Below are 17199 nucleotides of genomic sequence, written 5' to 3'. Positions count from 1 at the left end.
ACTGCTCGTCCCTCCCACACCATCTGACAATGCTCACCCCCCTCCTGCACACCCCAACATTGCTCACCCTCCTCTCACTTCTTGACAATTTTCATCCCCCCTGAACCCCAAACAATGCTCACCTTCCTCCCACACCTTCCAATGTTCACCTCTTACACCCCCCCAACGATATTCAGCCTCATCCCCACCCCAACACTGATCACCTTACCCCCTCACTCACAACAATGCTTACTTCTGACACTGCTCACCTCCCCTCTGACACTGTGCAGCCACCCGGGGACAATGCTTACCCCTCCCACCACCCTAACAATGCTCACCCTCTCCCACACCATCTGAAGACAATGCTCACCCTCTCCCACACCATATGATGACAATGCTCATCTTCATCTTCACCCCTCGCCCAGCAACACCATACCCCCAATAATGCTCCCCATCCCCTCCAACTACCCCCCCCCAACCACGACACCGCTGACTCTTCTAACATTGGTCGGACAGCAGCCAGGGATTCTGGAAGGTGAGCCAGGAGTCGGGGGGGTGGGGGGGATGGAGAGTGAGCATAGGCTGTGGTGGGGAGTGTGCAATGTCGGGGGTGTGGTGAAAGTGAGCATCTTCAGAGGTTTGTAAACGGGGTAAGCATCGTCAGGGTGCCGGTGGGGGAGCCTAGTTTAAGCTTTTCCATTACAATTCCCACCATTAAACACTGTCCTATGCCTCAGTTTAACAGTAGGAGAAGGATTGGATAATATCTAAGTAAGCATAGGGCATCAAGCCTAAATCTCTGACTCTAAGGTCAGCATTGGAAACATTCTCAGTGGCCCTGGGAGCACAATTCCACCTATTGAACATTTAAACTTCCAGGGTAAATAGCGTGCATGTGCATGTGTCGGGCCTTCAGCAGTGCGGTAGCAGACGGGAAAAGGAACGGTTTAACCTCCGGCCGGAATAACGGCTTTTCACATTGTATTGTTCCAATCCCCCCTCATTAATCATGCATTCCCAGGAAACAAGCTGTGTCACTGGTGAGCAGCCTCCGATTTGTCCACCACATCGTCACCTCGCCACTTCCTCATGCCAGGCACTATATGTAAAGTGCAGTCACGCGCACACTGCTCAGTGCTTCCAGTTCAGGACTGCTGCACAGAAGGCATGGCCCCAGAAGATAAGACAACTGCAGCTCCCCAAATCAATGACGCTTCCCTGGGACGACTTCCAGACACCGTTGGAGCCCGCCGCCACGTCGTCTACCCCAGCTCTAGCTGCAGGAAACCCATCAGTGTCACCATTCCGGCTTGTGAGGCAGTGGCAGAGCTGGTCAGTCCTAACAGTGCATAGAAGCGGTTCGTCATCCAGTGCAGAAAGAGGATGAATGATATCATCCATGCCGCCAGGCTAATGCAGCCATTCCATCATTCCAAACTCTCTCACTCACAAGGGTCATCACATATTCATCTCACTCACAGCCAGCTCAAGGGACATCACTACTCTCACACACACCCTCATATTTCCATTTGGCCTCATCTCCTCAGGAGATTGCCTCCTTAGCCCTCACCATCTTGAGGCCACTTGCACAGATCAACATGTGACCCATACACACCCTGGGATACCACTCTTCCTCAGTACTGCCCTAGCCCTGCAGTCTCTTCCCTTGCCTGAGGCCACTTCTCCCCCACACCTTCCCCAAGCAAGCCCTAGCCCTGCAACCACTGAAAAACCACCCCTGCCTTACAGCTGGTCCGATAGGTAAAGACCTGCCCTTAAGCCCAGTAAAACTGATGTTTTGCTGCCTGTGAAGCCTGATGATGATGACCACGAGTGCTGCCTGAAGCAAGATAGGTAAACAAACCTTGAAGTCTCGAATTAAGCACTGCTCACCAGGTGCACGTCACTTATGTTCAGTTGTGAAACACATCGACGTGGATGATCCAGTGTGGGAGGATGATTCTGGCAAGCTGGGTTTATAATGATATGCAGATGTATTACAATGAAGTTCCCAAGGTGCAGCGGCAGGGAAGACGGCCCGCCATTTATGGGTGGAGCGGACGATTGCAAACTGGTTTCACGATGTTGTGAAGCCGATTCTTGGCCTTCCCACCATATTGTCCGCTCACGTTCACCATGATGCCCGAAGCCAGCAGGGACAGAAAATTCTGCCTTCTGATTTCAGTATTTATATATTGCCACACATACAAAACTACTCCCGGGAGGTCAGTAGAGAAGTTCCACCCAAGTCTTGTACCTTTACTATTCGTTAGTTCTTCCTATCCTGACCACTGCCCGTTCACTCACACTGGTGATTTTTTTCAATGCTATATATTAGCTACTCCTCCTCCTTTCCCAATCCTTTCAAAAGGTCAAATAAAAGCAAAATATTGTGGATGCTGGAAATCTGAAATATAAATAGAAAGTGCTGAAAAAAACACAGCAGATCTGGCAGCATATGTGGGAAAAGAAATAGAGTTAACATTTTGAGTCAAACGTGATTTCTTCATAAAAGGAGTCATATTCAACTTGAAACGTTAACTCTGTTTCTCCTTCCACCTTTCAAAAGATCATTTAGCTTGTAATATTTATCTCCCAATCATGGCCAGTTTGTACACTTTAAGCTGAATTTGTGCTTCAAATTCATTTGCTATCCAGGCAGCATAATATTTTTCTATTTTTCATCACTTATGCTTTATTTTTAATAAACATTTCATGGCAAGTTTCCACCATTTAAACTGCCTAAATTTAAATTGGGCAATCAGTTGCGTCGGGCCAATAGCACAAATCACAAAGTCACCGCTCACAATGTGCCAAGTGTGCTAGCTACTTTGAAAAGCAGAGCAGTTCGCACTTGGTTGTTGAGGGGCAATCAACATTCATTCTTCTCAGTTACATGGGGAATTCAGCTGAAGGAAAGCGAGGCAAAGTTGGCTGCTCTCTGTGGACAGCAATTGCATGGAGGAGCAAGTGAGGAGTTCATTGCTGTTTATTATGTTCCTTCAGTGCAGAAACTGCACAGAACATCACATGGTGTACACAACAGGGAAAAGTATGATGTCAGAATTTGAGGGAAGGGGAGAAACCATGTAATTTCTTAATGGCAAGTACTGCACTTGAATTGACTGAAAATTCCTATGATTTGCTGTGTATAAATGACACTTTGACACACCAATCATACATGTATTACACTAGCCTGTTACCAATAAATATAAGTTCGTGGCAGCACCTTAATAGTTGTATCAGACTGCTGTTCAGAGCTTTTAATCAGTTAGACAATAATGGGCTAGAAACAGAAAGGCTGGAAAAACTCAGCATGTCTGGCAGCATCTGTGGAGAGAGAAACGTTTTGAGTCTGTATGACTTCTTCAGAGCTGAAGAGAAGTAGAAATGTGACGGATTTTATACTGTACAATGTGTGCACTTTTCTCAAGCTAAATTTAGGTTGCATGAGAGAAGGTCATATCAAACTTGGATAGCATCACTTTTAACCTTCTCTTAATTTTGCAAGCACTTAAATCCAGATCCACACCTGAAATCAGTAAAAACACAAAAGCAAACTATTTGCACTGTTCCCATCCTACCATTACATTGCAAATCATTATATTATCAACATGTACTTAATTGTGTGCATAATAAAATCAATGGGCGGAATTGTGTGCTCCCATTTGTGGCAGGCGTCATAGCAGGCAGGAGCAGAAAATATCGGGAGATCGCAAAAATGGGTTTTACGTCATCGTAAAACCAGTTTGCGATCGTCCACTCCAGCCATCAGTGGCGGGCCATATTTCCCACTGCCACACATCAGGAACCTAATTTCAAAACTTTAGCATCTCAATATAAGCCCTGCTCGGCAGAAGCATTCCACCACGCTGGATCATTCAGGCACATCGGCGTGCGTTTCACAACTGTACATAAGTGACGTGCACCTGGTGAGCTGCGCTTTGCTCGGGTCTTCGAGGTTTGTTTGCCTACCTTGCTTAGGTCAGCACTTGCGGTCATCAGCACCTGACTTCGCAGGCAGCACCATATCACTCCTCTGCTCTTATCTGAGATAGTGCCATGGGTTCTTATACTGTTAACTGGGAGAGCAGGTTTACTGTCTTATCTGAAATAAGTCATCGCTGACAGCGCAGCACTCCTTCAGTAATGCACTGCGAGTGTCAGCCTGGATTTTGTGCTCAAGTCTCGGAGGCAAGATTTGAACCAACAGCCTTCTAAAGGGGAAAATGCAACACCTGAGCTAAGGTTAACACGAGGCTAAAGGTGGCGTGATGATGTGTGTATATTTTTTATATTTCTGTGCTCATGTATATATTCTGTGTAGGTCAGGTTAAGCTGTGTCTGTGTGTGACCAGGGTTAATCGAAGGTGAGGTTGCTGGAGTCAGCTTGTCTGTAGAATCTAAGAGATGAAAGACTAAAGGTGTTATCTTCTTGCATTTTGTAATGAGGCCTTATGGTGGGTCTTAATTTATAAGGAAACAGAGTAGATCTGAAATTTACATTTGGGGATAAGTTTTGAAATTGATTTGTAGCTGTTGCATTTCAAAGGAATCTCAAAGAAAACAAAGAACATTTGCATTTTACGGGAGATTCATGAGTAAACAGTGGCAGGCATTTTAAATTTTATTGACCCAATAAAATAGGAATATGAAAGGCTTTAATATTTGGGAACCTTAGTTTTCAAAGGGATATTTAAAGACAATAGAGAACTAAGATGTAAGGGGTGAAATGGTATTTATGAAAACAGGTTTTTAGCTGTAGTTAGTTGCCATGGGGGGACATCCCACTGAAAGCCAACTCCTGTGTTTTTGAAGTGTGCCAAAAAGCTGTGAAAATCTTTTAATTAAAGAAAGCAACTCAGTTTGGGGCAGGAGACTATTTGCCCTGAGGAACAGTTTGTTTTAACTCTCCCTTTGGAAAGCCCACATCAGTGTGGAAGTAATATAGTTGGCTTTGAAATGGTATAGAAAGCAACTCAGCTGTTTCAAACTGCTATGCAATACTGTTTATCAAAAGCATCATAATTGCATTCCACCACAATCTGTAACCTCATGGTTTGGTATGCCTCACTCTAACATTATCATCAAGGTACAGGATCAACCCTGGTTCAATGAGGAGTGATGGGCATACCAAGTAGTAGCAGCAGCAGGCACACTGAAAATGAGGTGACAACCTGGCGAAGCTACAACATAGAGTTATATGCATGCTAAACAGTGGGAGCAGCAATCCCCAGTCAACAGATCAGATCAGATCAAAGCTCTCCAAGTGCTGCCATATCCAGTCGTGAATGGTGGTGGATAATTAACAAACTAACAGGAGGCAGTGGCTACATGAACACAGCATGTGAGTGCAAAAGGCTGAAATGTTTGTAACCATCTTTAGCCAGAGGTGCTTCGTGGATGAACCACCTTGGCATCCCCCCATCATCACAGATGCCAACCTACAATCCATTCAATTCACTCCACGTGATATCAAGAAACAGCAGAATGTACTGGATACAGCAAAGGTTTTGGGCCTGGACAACATCCAGACGCGCTCCAGAACTAGTCGCACAATTAAGCAAGTTGTTTCAGTACAGCAATAACATTGGCATCCATCCAACAAAATCTGGAAAATTGTCTGGCTATGTGCTGTCCACAAAAAGACGGCCAATCCAAAACAGCAAATTACCACAGCATCAGTCTACTCTTAAACAGCAGAGTGCTGGAAGGTGTCATTGACAGTACTATCACTAACTGAGCAACAATCCTGCTCACCATTCCACCAGGACCACTCAGCTCCAAACCTAATCACAGTCTTGATCTAAACATGGCTGAAAGAGCTGAATTCCAGAGATGCAGTGAGAGTAACTGCCCTTGACATCAAGGTAGCATTTGGCTGAATTGTGTCAAGGAACCCTAGCAAAACTGGTCAATGGGAATCAGGGGAAATGTCTCCACTGGTTGGGGTTAGATCTAGCAAAAAAGAAAATGGTTGAGGTTGTTGGAGGTCAATTATCTCAGCCACAGGGCATTGCTAAAATAGTTCTTTAGGGCAGTGTCCTAGGGCCAACCATCTTCAACTGCTTCATCAACGATCTTTCCTCCATCATGAGATCAGAAGAGGAAATATTTACACATTTGCAACTCCTCAGATAATGAAGCAGTCTATGTCAGCATGTAGCAAGACCGGGACAATATTCAGACTTGTGCTGATAAGTGGTAAATAACATATGTGTCATGCAAATGCCATGCAATGACTATCTTCTACAAGAGAGATTCTGACATCTCCCTTTGACATTCAGTAGCATTATCACCTCTGAATTCTCTACCATCAACATACTGGAGGTTACCATTGAACAGAAAGTTAACTGGGCCAGCCATACAAATACTGTGGCTTCAAGAACAGGTCACATGCTGTGAATTTTACTGTGAATGACACCTTCTGGCTCCACAAAGCCTCGATACCTTCTGGCTCTCCAAAGCCTTTCCACCATTTAAAAGGCACAATTCAGGAGTGTGTTCGAATATTCTTCATTTGTCTAGATAAGTGTAGTTCCAACAACACTCAAGAAGCTTGACACCCTCCAGGAAAAGGCAACTCACCTGATTGGCACTCCATCCACCAGCTTAAACATTCACTTCCTCCACTACTAGTATACCAGCATGTACATGTACAAGATGCACTGCAACAACTCACCAAAGTTTCTTCAACAGCACATCCCAAATCTTTAAGCTGTACAACCCATAACAAGGGCAGGAGATGCATGGGAACACTACCACTTCCAAGTCACATGCCATCCTGACTTAGAAATATATCGCTCTTCCTGCATTGTTGCTGGGTCAAAATCCTGGAACTCTAACAGCCTACACCACATGGACTGCAGCAGTTCAAGATGGCAGCTCACCATCACATTCTAATGGACAATTAGGGATAGACAATAAACGCTGATATTGTCAGTGATGCCTACATCACTGTTGAATCATGATAAATAAACAAAAAGAGGATTGTACAAATCAGACAAAAGTTGGCAATGTAATTATTCCATAAGTGGTGTTAAACCTGACATCCTGGTGACATTGAAAGAGATCTACTAGGCTCACCATTAATCACTGTGAAAAAGCAATCAACAAACCAACTGGAACGCTGAATAGTGATGCCAGAATGATAGAGTGCAACTTGCAGGAAATTATAATTGAAGCCAACATTGTTCTAGTTAAACCATTTCCTGAATAGCATATCTTGTTCTGCTCACTGAGACAAGAGACACATTCCAGGTGGTGAGCAAACAACTTCAATACTGACAGCTAGTACCAAGACACTGAATTATGAGCAAAGTCTGGAGCAACTACGGTATTACTATTTAGAGCTTTGGGAAAAAAGCGAGTGAAAGAGGACTTTTTGGTCAGCTGGTGTCTGACACAAATAGAGACCAATCTCACTTTGTTTAAGTATCTCCAAATCTACACGGATAGAGTTTGTCTTTACCTTGTATGAAGTGTGCATACACACTCACTCGCAAGGGATATATTACACTAATCGAAGTCCAGAGAGCTCAGGCACAGGTTAGCAGAGTCAAATCTGTACAAGTGTACTACTGGAACTAACCAATTATAGCTAAGCAATCACCAACATACAGCACAGCACTTGTAAGCTGTCCGTTGCTTGTCATCCTAGTTTGGGGCTTTGGCTTGCACAACTATCTGGAGCCAAAAGAATAATCCCACCTTCCAGTAGCTGATTTACTCTCTACGTTCCATTAGTGAGCCAGGCATCTCTTTTTTGAAGCCAATTAAAATCCAAAGAAGCCATCCATTCCAGGAAGGTCATTACAAGGCCTTTAAACCACTGCTAAGTGCAGAGTTTGTTCCTTGCTTGAGACACATCAGGTACAAGGGAGCTTTCATGGCAGGTAGCGCAACATGTGTGGGTGCCTTGTTGTTGTTCTCCTGACCGTGGTATAGGGTATAATGTGTGTATGCACAACATACTTTATGAAATAGTGGCCAAACAATTGGAAGTTTGGTGTTTCCATAGTGTTTGTCTGGATTCAGTCAGGCAATCATGTCAGGCAGTAAATCTATATATGAACATTAACCTATGTTCTCATATTTGGTCTCCACATAATGCCTACCTTCATGTATCATCGCAAGGTCTGTTTCCTCTCAGCTTTACAATGGACTGAGACCTGTTTGTTGGCAGCAACCCATGGTATCATGCCAACCACATTGAAATTCTGTTTCAAGTCTACTGACACTTACCAGGCTTACTCATCATCAGCTGCTCAATCCAGGTCCTTAAGTGGGGGGTTTTAGCAACATGATGTGTTCACCATGAAGCTAGCTTCTTATATAGAGTGCTCAGTGATAAGTCCAATTTGCTTTACCTGCAATCATTTTCTTTTTACCTAAAACCCACCTCACAGCTTAGTCCCTTGAACCAGAGGAAGTCCTGAACATTGAACTTCTTCCCATTAACCTGCTTGATTAAAATCCTCTTATATTGCAGCAAAGTCCACAGGTTTTTCAACCTTCATTCAATAGTAAATTAATCCAAACATCAATTCATTACATTGCTCTCTCCACATTTGTTTGTTGTCTCAGAAAAAACCTTTTGGTCCATGGTTAATGACATACTTAGAATAAGTTGTGTGTAATTGCATGTCCACATGGTGAATGCAACCTAATGAAATTATTTCATGTACACAATGATCATTCTGATCACAATGCACTGAATTATAATCAGTGCCCTATTATTATTCAGCTATGGAATATTGCCTCCACTATATCTTCCCTTCTAACCCTTCTCTAAACAATGTCCCTATTGCATTTACACAGGATCCAATGCTTGATGTATTAATACCAATTGCTCAGAGTTCAAATGTTGTTATTTGACTTCAAACTGCATGGATTTCCACTGATCTGCCTCTTGTTAATCCCCATGCATTTCTCACCAGCACATTTCATCTGCAAGCAAAGTGCAAGCACCCTGAAATGCAAGCAATGGCACAATCTCATTGCTGTCAATTACTTGGAAAGTTTTGCAGACAATGGGCTGAATTTTAATCAGTCAGGCCAGGTAGATTTGTGTGTGGACCACAAACTTAAAGTGCGCAGGTAACGCCCATGAGACAGGCAGGTCTGATATTTACAAATGCTAAAAGGCAATTAATTGGAGTTTTAACCTTGGATTCTTTCTTCAACTGGTTTCCTGGGCTTCCTGGAACTCACCAAGTGGAACAAGGCAAGAGGACAGTAGGAATTGATAGGGCCGAGCAATTGAAATGGATGACCAAACAACAGCAAGAAAGCCTTAAATACTGAGATCGCAAGACTGCTTTGTTTAAGTTTTATTTTTATTCATTCACGGGCTTTGCTGGCTGGGCCAGCATTTATTGCCCATCCCTAGTTGCCCCTGAGAAGAAGGTGGTGAGCTGCCTTCTTGAAAGGATTTTGCTCACAGGACTACTTCTGAGAGTTTTTATTTATCTGTTCATGCGATGTGGATGTCCATGGCTTGGCCATCATTTATCGCCCATCCCTAATTGCCCTCGAGAAGTTGCTGGTGTGCTGCCTCCCTTAACCACTGAAGTCCACGTGGTGAAGGCACACCCAAAGCACTGTTAGGGTGGGAGTTCCAGGATTTTAACCCAGCAACAGAGAAGGAACACCAATATAGTTCCAAGTCAGGACTTGGAGGGGAACTTGCAGGTGGTGGTGTTCCCACGCATCTATTGCCCTTCTCCTTTTAAGTGGTAGAGGTCCAAAGTTTGGAAAATGCTGTCAAAGGAGCCTTGATAAGTTGCTGCAGTGCATCTTGTAGATGGTACACATTGCTGAGGAACAGAACCAGCAACAGTAGGAGTAGCCCCAGCAAGAGCAGCAGCAGTCCTCTCGCAACCATCTGCCACTTCACAGGACAGAAGGAACAAGAACAGAGCTCCAGCTCAAAGAGTCGATACCCCCAACACAGAGTATAAAGGTGGAGAATTCATTTTCTGGACATGACTGAGCACTAGTGCAACAAGAGGCTAGGGATCACTGTCATGTGGTTTTCAGCCTCCTGGATGAAGCCCTCGTTCCAAGTGATCCAGGTGGGTGCGCATTGCCTGCCACGGTTAAGGTCAACACTGCCCCGAGTTTCCAGAGATCTGCAGGAGAAATTTATAGAATTTCACAATCTGCTGCCCAGAAGTGCACATCCCAGGTGACGGGCACCATGCTTGCACTTAACTGCTGATGAAGCTAGTTAGAATAAGGTGGCCCTGAGATTTTATGCTCTAGCTGAATTCCCACAGATACAGGAGGTCATAGCTTACACACATAGCAATTAAGGCACCCTCAGATTAACCGTCACTATTCACAAATTGGCAGGCATTCCACTCCAATAAGATACAGCACCCACCAAAAGATCACTCATGGCTCTGCAAGCTACCCAGGGAGCTGTCATGATGCCTCATCTTGCACTGGTCAAGCATCTCACGATATTTCTACCTCCAAGATGGCTCCTTAAGAGTCGAGGGGCCGTCCTCTCAGGACTTGGCTAAGGAGCCATACCACTGATGCACAGGAAAGGTACAAACAAGCAAAGCCACATGAGCACAAGAATGGTAGCTGAGTAAGCCATTGGTATAAAGATGCAATTCAGATGCCTGGACAGGTCTGGGGGTACTCTTTATGCACAGACAGGGGTCTCCAGAATGATAGTGATGTGCTGTACCTTGTATAACAGAACATAGCAGCAAAGATTTGAGCTGCAGGAGGAGGAATGTGATGACTGCTCTGTATCTTTGAATGTGGAGCCTGATATGGTGATGGCATCCATAACCCCTCACTAGTTGCTAGGGATGCCAAGGATGCCGATTCAGGCATGCCTCAGCTAATCTGAGCCAGTGCATCCATCTGGCACACCAATTCAGAAACCCACTATGTCTCCAAGCACAAAGGAGTCACACAATAAACATCCATTGCTCATTTTTTAACAAGGCTGAAGACCACTTAGCAGGGAACAATGGAGAGATTTGAAATAGAGTTTCTGGTTGATAAACATTGAACAGAAAAATGACATCACACATGCAATGTTAAACACCCAAGTGAATACCCTAATGCAAATCCTCTCTCTTGCTTTTCCTATGACTTCAATGTGGTGCAACACAAGTGGCTTCAGCAGAGCTAGAGGCAGGCTGCCCACTCCCCTGCTCTGACAACTGATGCTCTAGGCTAATGTCCTCTGGGATTTGGAACCCATAAAAATCCTGCCAAAAACTGTCACATGCACCTGTGCATCATGACAGGAGCCAGCATGTGAGGCTCTGACTGAAGCATTGGAGGCAAAGGGCCAGGAAAGGAAGCGATCTGAGACAGAGAGACATTTTCGGTGCCTTGTCTCCATCTTCCCCCTCATGATCCATTTGCATCTCCCTCCTAACCAACAGCAGGAGAGCACTTTGCTGCATTTCACTGAAGCTCTGGCTAAATGGCCAAGGCAAGGCTTTCCTCCATCCTATTTGAGCCAGCAGACTAAGTGCTCAGAACATTGACAAGGACCAGCATGCACTCAGTTGCCTGCTGCCCCTGAATTTCCACATAGGTGGCCACTCTTTCCACATTCAACACAAATGCCTGATACATCATAGCATTCATGCTAGGGATGAAATCCTCCAAACTCTCTCCAATTGTGCGTGGTGCCTCTGGAAAGGCTGACAGAGCCTTACATTTTTCACTGTTGCTCCAAAATTGTCCCCTTCATCAACGGCCCTGGGTTCAGCAGCTATGTCCAGCTGAGTAGAACCTGGAGCATCCTACACCTTCCAACGGGGACTCTCAAATACTGTTCCTGTCTCCAACACTTGATCCTGCTCACTTGTGATGTGTCTTCATCATGAGACATCGCAACTACCTGTTTTGGTGGACCCAACGAGGTGCGCATATTTGAGCTGGTGGAGAGTGTGCTTGAGTGATGTGACGGTGCATCCTCAGAGCGAGTGACCTCCTCTGAGGAGTCTTCATCCTCCTCTGTTACAAGCTGCTGAAGGATCCTAATGGGAGATGAAAGACATGAATCAGAACAGACAAGGTGAGAGGGTTCTAAGTCTTCATTGTGCAGATCATTTTTCCCTGCCTACTGACATCAACTCAACATGATTGAGTGTTGTCTGCCACATGGCTGTGTGGTATTTAATTGTCATCATGTAGCTGGGAGAACTGTATCTCTCCATTGCTGAGGACCAGGCATTTTGAGACCTGGCTTATCTTCAGCTCATCTGCAGATAGCAATATGGTGATGACTATAGGGCTGCCTCCAGTTCTCTGCTTCTCCCTGCTGTTCTGTGTTCTTTTCTCCTGCAAGGAGACTAATGAGTGTGAGAAGGGAATGTTTAAAGATTGAAGGACAGCATTTTTAGAGGGTTGGGTATGACGTTGTAAGATGAGGGTGCGTGCCACTGTTTGCTAATCAGATGTGGATGGAAGGAGGTGCCGTGAGAGAGAGGAAGGATGCACCTGCAAGGTTTGTTAGTCCAAGAAGTGATGTGCAGGAGAATGTTGGTAAGGCAGAGTGTAGAGGTTTGTAGTTAAATGTGCCATGCCGTTCACTTTCCTGCCCTGATCAGGTCATTAAACCTTTTGTAGCGCTGCATCTAGGAGCAGGGCACCACACCCTACAGCTGACCTCAGCAGCTTGCAGACATCGTCCTCCAATCAGCATGGAAAAGGATCTCCTGGCAGGCCCCTACAGAATGCAGCATGATATCCAGGAACACAAATGAAAATTTTGGTGCAACCTTTGCATATTGACACTCCATCTCTCAAGTTGCAGGCACTCCTTTTACACTTCTAGAACACTCCATTCTGAACCTCGCAAGTTCCCTTTTCATAAGTCTGACACATAATACTGTGGGTCACCATCACATCCACCCACTCTAATTGGTCAGGAAAACTGGGAGACAGATGCAATGCCCTGGTCGAGTTATAAAAGTCTCTGACAAAAGCGCTGCTGAAATTTCTGGGTTCCCAACGTGAAGCCAGCCTCCCCAGCTGCGAGTGAATCTGACAGTTAAAATTCACCCAACAGGTTCAGTTTAGCAGGTCATGATGTGAAACACGGATTAACAAATTGCAGGTCAGTGATGATTAGAAAATGGATGACTATGGACATTATTCAGCTTAAGATCATCATGTATTGCTACAACATAGCAAGCAAGGGGAGATGGCGGTGTAGTGGTAATGTCACTGGGCTAGTAATCCAGAGGCCCAGGATAATGCTCTGTAGACATGCGTTCAAATCCCACTTCAGCAGGTGGTGGAATTTAAATTCAACTAATATATCTGGAAGGTAAAGCTAGTCTCAGTAATGGTGACATGAAAACTATCATTGATTGTAGTAAAAACCCATCTGGTTCACCAATGCCCTTTATGGAAGGGAATTTTCTATCTTTACCTGGGATTTTATGTGGCCCAGACATATGTGTTTTTTGGCAAGCCCACCCCCTAACTGATCCCCATAATACGCTAAGTGGGTAATCATGGAAAACGACAGCCCACCCATCATATATGAGTAAACAATTAAAGGTCAATTAGGCTTGTTAGCAAGCCAATTGACCTGAATAATATGCTACCCACGCCAAAATACAGCAAGTGTGGACAGGTGGGTGGGAATGGCTGGGCTGTTTGTTTTAAGGCCTAGATGTGAAAGGGTAGGAATGAAGGCGGCACCTCATTGGCGTACTCATTGGGGACAATCTAACCCCCACGGTACCAACTCCCCCTTCAATCACGTTGTCTGCTCGCCAAAACCCGGACCCTCACCACCCCCCTCCCCTTTCCTTGAGTTCTCGGATCCCTCCCCACCATAAAAGCCTGGGACTTTACCTTTCTGGGGTATGATCTTCTTCGTCCTCCTTTCTGCAGTCCTGGCAGTACCCACTAACTGAGCTCTAGCGCTGCCAGGACTGCTGGAGCTGTCAAGTCAATCAGATTGGAGACCTACTGGGCTGGGTGCTGGCATGAGCCTCCCCAACAACAGGCATTAAGTGGGCATAAATTGTCCACTCAAGGACTTCAATTGGCCCAGTGGCAGACTGGCTGCCCGACATCACCCCCACCACTGGTAAAACTGTGGTGGGGTCAGGAGTGGCCGGGCACATCACCTGCTGGATTTTACACGTTCTTCACCTTCAAACCAGTTGGCGGGAGAGCGGATAATCAAGTTCGATGTTCCATTATACTAATATACTTTGTTAGCAAGTTTTTGGGCTTCAGGTCCAGGCCCTAAACAAGGGAGCCCCAACTTGAAAAGTGCATTTACATCAAACTAAGAGAAATCCATTTCTTAAATTAAGTGATTCAGGCTGAGAAAATCAACACAGGCTAAAATAAAGAAGATAAAAACGAATATAGTTTTGTTTTAGGTTTAAATCCATTCCATTCATTGTGGAACCATCTTGTAGCAAAAACAATACTGATCTGCTTTAAGGGCTCATTCTGTTCAGCATTTCACCAGTAAATTTGCATTGTACTACTTACTATTTTAATTTTGTCCGAAGGTGTAATACTGTCTGCCTTGCCACTTGAAATCTCATAAGACATTTTTTGCAGACTATGAGAACTTTTCATTGTTGCAACACAGGGCCCGGGATTACTATTGTTGGATGAAAAGTTAGCTTTATACTCAGGATGTTGCACTATAGGCCTCACCGTTGCTGTGGTCACAGTTTTTTTGGAACAGTGTTCATCCATACTCTCAGCCTCTTTGAAAAATTTTTCATATTTGTCCAGATAAGAAGGTCTCTCTGGGAGCAAATAATAATGGGTGTTGCTAACCTTCTTTCCATCTTTTACTATTGGCAGAATGCAAGGTCCCTTTGCATTATCTTTTCCTTGTGCTTGAATGACTTTGGGTGAGGCATATTTTGGGTCAGAAGCAAAACTCTGAGTGGTGGGCATTAACTTGCTCGGAGATGTTGACAGGTACGCACCTACAGTTAATGTTGGTATTGAAGATGCAGTTGTCCTTTGTTGGGGAGAACTAACAGGAATTGCCTTAGGGCTTGGAGTTCTTGATGAAGGCTGGGACATTGGATCCCTGGGAGGAAGCTGTGGAGGCTTGTCCTCTTCACCTCCAGACGCAGGCGACATCTCACCAGACCATCGACCTAGCTCATTTCTCCGTAAAGGTCGAGGAGGAATGGGGATCCGTGGTGGAATCTGAGGTTTATCATCAGAAATGGTTGGAGATACACTTGCTGACAAGATGGGACTTGGTGTGGAGGCTGGTGTTGAAATAATAGGGACATTAAGTCTTTTCATGCATTCTTGTTGAAGTTCCTCAAATATCTCAGCTGACTGAGAGAAGCTGGTCTGTTTCATGTGCCTGGGTGGTAGAAACAAATTATCCTCCACTTTGAACTTTCCTTTGCCATCTGTGTCATGTACAAATGCATAATTAGTTTCTCCTGCTTCTCTATTTCTTGGCAACTGAACAGTTCCATATTTTGATACTTCAATTAATCCAGTATCTAAACTATTAATGGAGGAGACTTCAAAATCATCTTCATCCTGAGCAACATCGTCATAGGCTGGAGGTGGGGGCAGGGGTTTGGAATCCCAGTCAACAATAGGGACAGGATGCAGAGGCCTGGGCAAAGTTCTAGTTGGACTCTGTGGTGGTGTCTTGTCCAGTAGCGAATAAGAATCCAATACTAGCTTGGCCAGTGTAGGAATAGTGTTCTCCAGTACTGGGGATGGAGTCTGACTTGTCTGTTCATCTCCAAAGTCAATCAGAGCCACCTCAGTATTTGTAAGGCCTGAAGATTTACTCCAGTCTGATGGTTTCTCGCCCAACTTTGTGGCAAAAACACGAGCAGCGGGCTTGTTGAGCTTTAAAGACTTCATTGGGCCCTGTTTCTTCAGACTGAGCTTTTTTGGAGGTAACGAGACTGCAGCTTCCTCCTCAATCACAGGGTCATAGACAGGCTCTGAAATATGTGCAAGAAAAGAATTATTTAACTCATAATTCAGAAATTAAATTATTTTAGAAAGGTCATGGCAGTCAGTCCCTTTTGAGCATTTATTTTGTGTAATATTTTTGCTATGAATATGTAGTGAAGTCAAATTCATCAAGTTGTTTGATTTAGAACATTAAGAATATTTTACTTTTAGCAAGGAAATTTACAACACATAAGGAGGCCATATAGTCCATCCCTTTTGCGCCATTTTTGTTGATATACTCCAAAACTATTCCACTGTCTTGCTCTCTTCCCATAAGCCTCTACCTTTCTCTTGCTTCAAATATTAATCAAATATCCCTGGAAAAGATACAATGGCCTCTGCCTCAACCACTTACTTTTACAGAGTATCCATGCTCCAAAAGCCTGCTGCATTACGAATTTTTCCCTACAATTTTAAATTGACACATCACTTACCAGAGGAAATAGCCTTTCCCTATTACCTTAATTCCTAATTTTACAAAACTCCATGGAATCTTCTTTTAGTTATTTCTGCTTCAGTGACAACAGACCCAGTATCTCAGGTGTCTCCTCATAAACTACTGCTTCCTACTATTGATATTTTCCTGGCAAATCTACCCTGTACATTCTCTATGGCTGCAAACTACATGCCACACTCGTTGGTCTAACAATGCTTTGCACAGCTTTTTTTTTTAAACTTTTATATTCATGTACTCTATGTCCCCTATTTATAAAATCCAAATGTTGGTGATCTTTTGTTATGACTTTATCCACCTGCATTTGGAACGATTTGTGAACTTGAAACCCCGGCTCTCTGTTCATTCACACCCTTCAGCATCTTCCAATTGAAGAGGCAGTCCCATCCAATTTATTTGCCTATGTCTTCCTGAAGTTAAATACTCAATTAACACTACAATTTGATGCACAGCTATGACTAAGTTATACGCAGAACCATGAGTAGAAGATGGAGGATAGTATTCATGTGACACCTGGAGTGTTGTCTATCATAAATGTACTGATTTAGTGGCCGTTTGTCTGCATTGTTATTTTTGTTTTTATTTTTTAGAAGGAACAAGCATCCTTATTTCTTTAAACCCTCAGAATATCCTAAAATGTTTCATAGTTAAAGAATTACTTTTGAACTGCAGTCACTATTATTATGCAGGCAAACACAGCAATCAATTTGCATGCACAAAGTCCCACAACAAAAGATAAGGGAGTTCTGAAGAAGGGTCACACGGACTCGAAACGTCAACTCTTTTTCTCTACACAG

The 17199-nt window shown here is 44.2% G+C and overlaps 1 protein-coding gene across 8 annotated transcripts in view; it reads right to left on the bottom strand.

Annotated features, from left to right (window-relative positions):
- Positions 1–17199, bottom strand: part of tnk2b (tyrosine kinase, non-receptor, 2b) — a 259122-nt gene that overhangs the window by 14399 nt on the left and 227524 nt on the right. For all 8 annotated transcript variants that reach the window (XM_041216325.1, XM_041216316.1, XM_041216342.1 and 5 more), the window contains one exon: positions 14485–15935. In XM_041216325.1, the coding sequence (XP_041072259.1) occupies positions 14485–15935 (1451 nt within the window). The remainder of the gene's footprint in view (positions 1–14484; positions 15936–17199) is intronic.

This window comes from Carcharodon carcharias, chromosome 2, assembly GCF_017639515.1.
Source record: "Carcharodon carcharias isolate sCarCar2 chromosome 2, sCarCar2.pri, whole genome shotgun sequence".
Classification (NCBI taxonomy): domain Eukaryota; kingdom Metazoa; phylum Chordata; class Chondrichthyes; order Lamniformes; family Lamnidae; genus Carcharodon; species Carcharodon carcharias.
The sequence above is the reverse complement of the archived record's forward strand: the minus strand, read 5'-3'. Positions and strand labels throughout refer to the sequence as shown.